Source organism: Mesitornis unicolor, unplaced genomic scaffold (assembly GCF_000695765.1).
Source record: "Mesitornis unicolor isolate BGI_N332 unplaced genomic scaffold, ASM69576v1 scaffold13750, whole genome shotgun sequence".
Taxonomy (NCBI): domain Eukaryota; kingdom Metazoa; phylum Chordata; class Aves; order Mesitornithiformes; family Mesitornithidae; genus Mesitornis; species Mesitornis unicolor.
In genome coordinates, this window is record NW_010159221.1 from 4,542 (window position 1) to 5,397 (window position 856).

The 856-nt window shown below is 52.8% G+C and overlaps 1 protein-coding gene across 1 annotated transcript in view; it reads right to left on the bottom strand.

The window, feature by feature from the left end:
* ELAC1 (elaC ribonuclease Z 1) overlaps positions 1-290 on the bottom strand; it is a 3,590-nt gene extending 3,300 nt beyond the window's left edge. The window contains 1 exon segment of the mRNA XM_010185976.1: positions 134-290. Within this exon segment, the coding sequence (XP_010184278.1) occupies positions 134-290 (157 nt within the window).
* Positions 291-856: the final 566 nt, after the last annotated feature.

Genomic DNA, 856 nt, shown 5'->3' on the forward strand with positions numbered 1-856 from the left:
ACCACCCATAGGCAGCACCTTCAGACGCTCATGCATGCTTAGGAAGTATTCAAATACCCCCAGCACGAGAACAAAGTATTTTGTTTAGATCTCACGAAACCTCTCCCCTGGCCCTCATCACAACAGCACAAACCTGCTCGGAGGTGGCTCTTCATGAACTGGGTTTGCGTTCCCTCGCCGCAGTCGAAGAGCCAGCACTCCCCTTCCCTCCGAAGGACCAGCGCCGACGCTCCTCTTGTCGGGGAGGGATACGCCGAGCCTGTCCCGAGGAAAGTGATATCCATCGACATCTTAAATCCGCCGGGACGCCACCTGAAAGACAGATTTTGAGCCACTGAATGTATGTAGTTATGCTGGGAGAGAGGCAAATAGTTTTGCTTTAAATGAAGGCATCCTTTGAACCTTAGTGCGAGGCGCAAGTTCACAGAATCCCAGAATCCCAGACCGTCAGGGATTGGAAGGGACCTCCAAAGCTCATCCAGTCCAATCCCCCTGCCGGAGCAGGAACACCCAGATGAGGTTACACAGGAAGGCGTCCAGGCGGGTTTTGAATGTCTGCAGAGAAGGAGACTCCACAACCTCTCTGGGCAGCCTGGGCCAGGGCTCTGGCACCCTCACTGAGAAGAAGTTTCTTCTCCAATTGAAGTGGAACCTCCTGTGTTCCAGCTTGTGTCCGTTACCCCTTATCTTATCATTGTTTGTCACCGAGAAGAGCCTGGCTCCATCCTCATGACACTCACCCTTAGATATTTATAACCATGAATGAGGTCTCCTCTCAATCTCCTCTTCTGCAAACTAAAGAGCCGCAGCTCCCTCAGCCGCTCCTCAGAAGGGAGATGCTCCACTCCCTCCATCA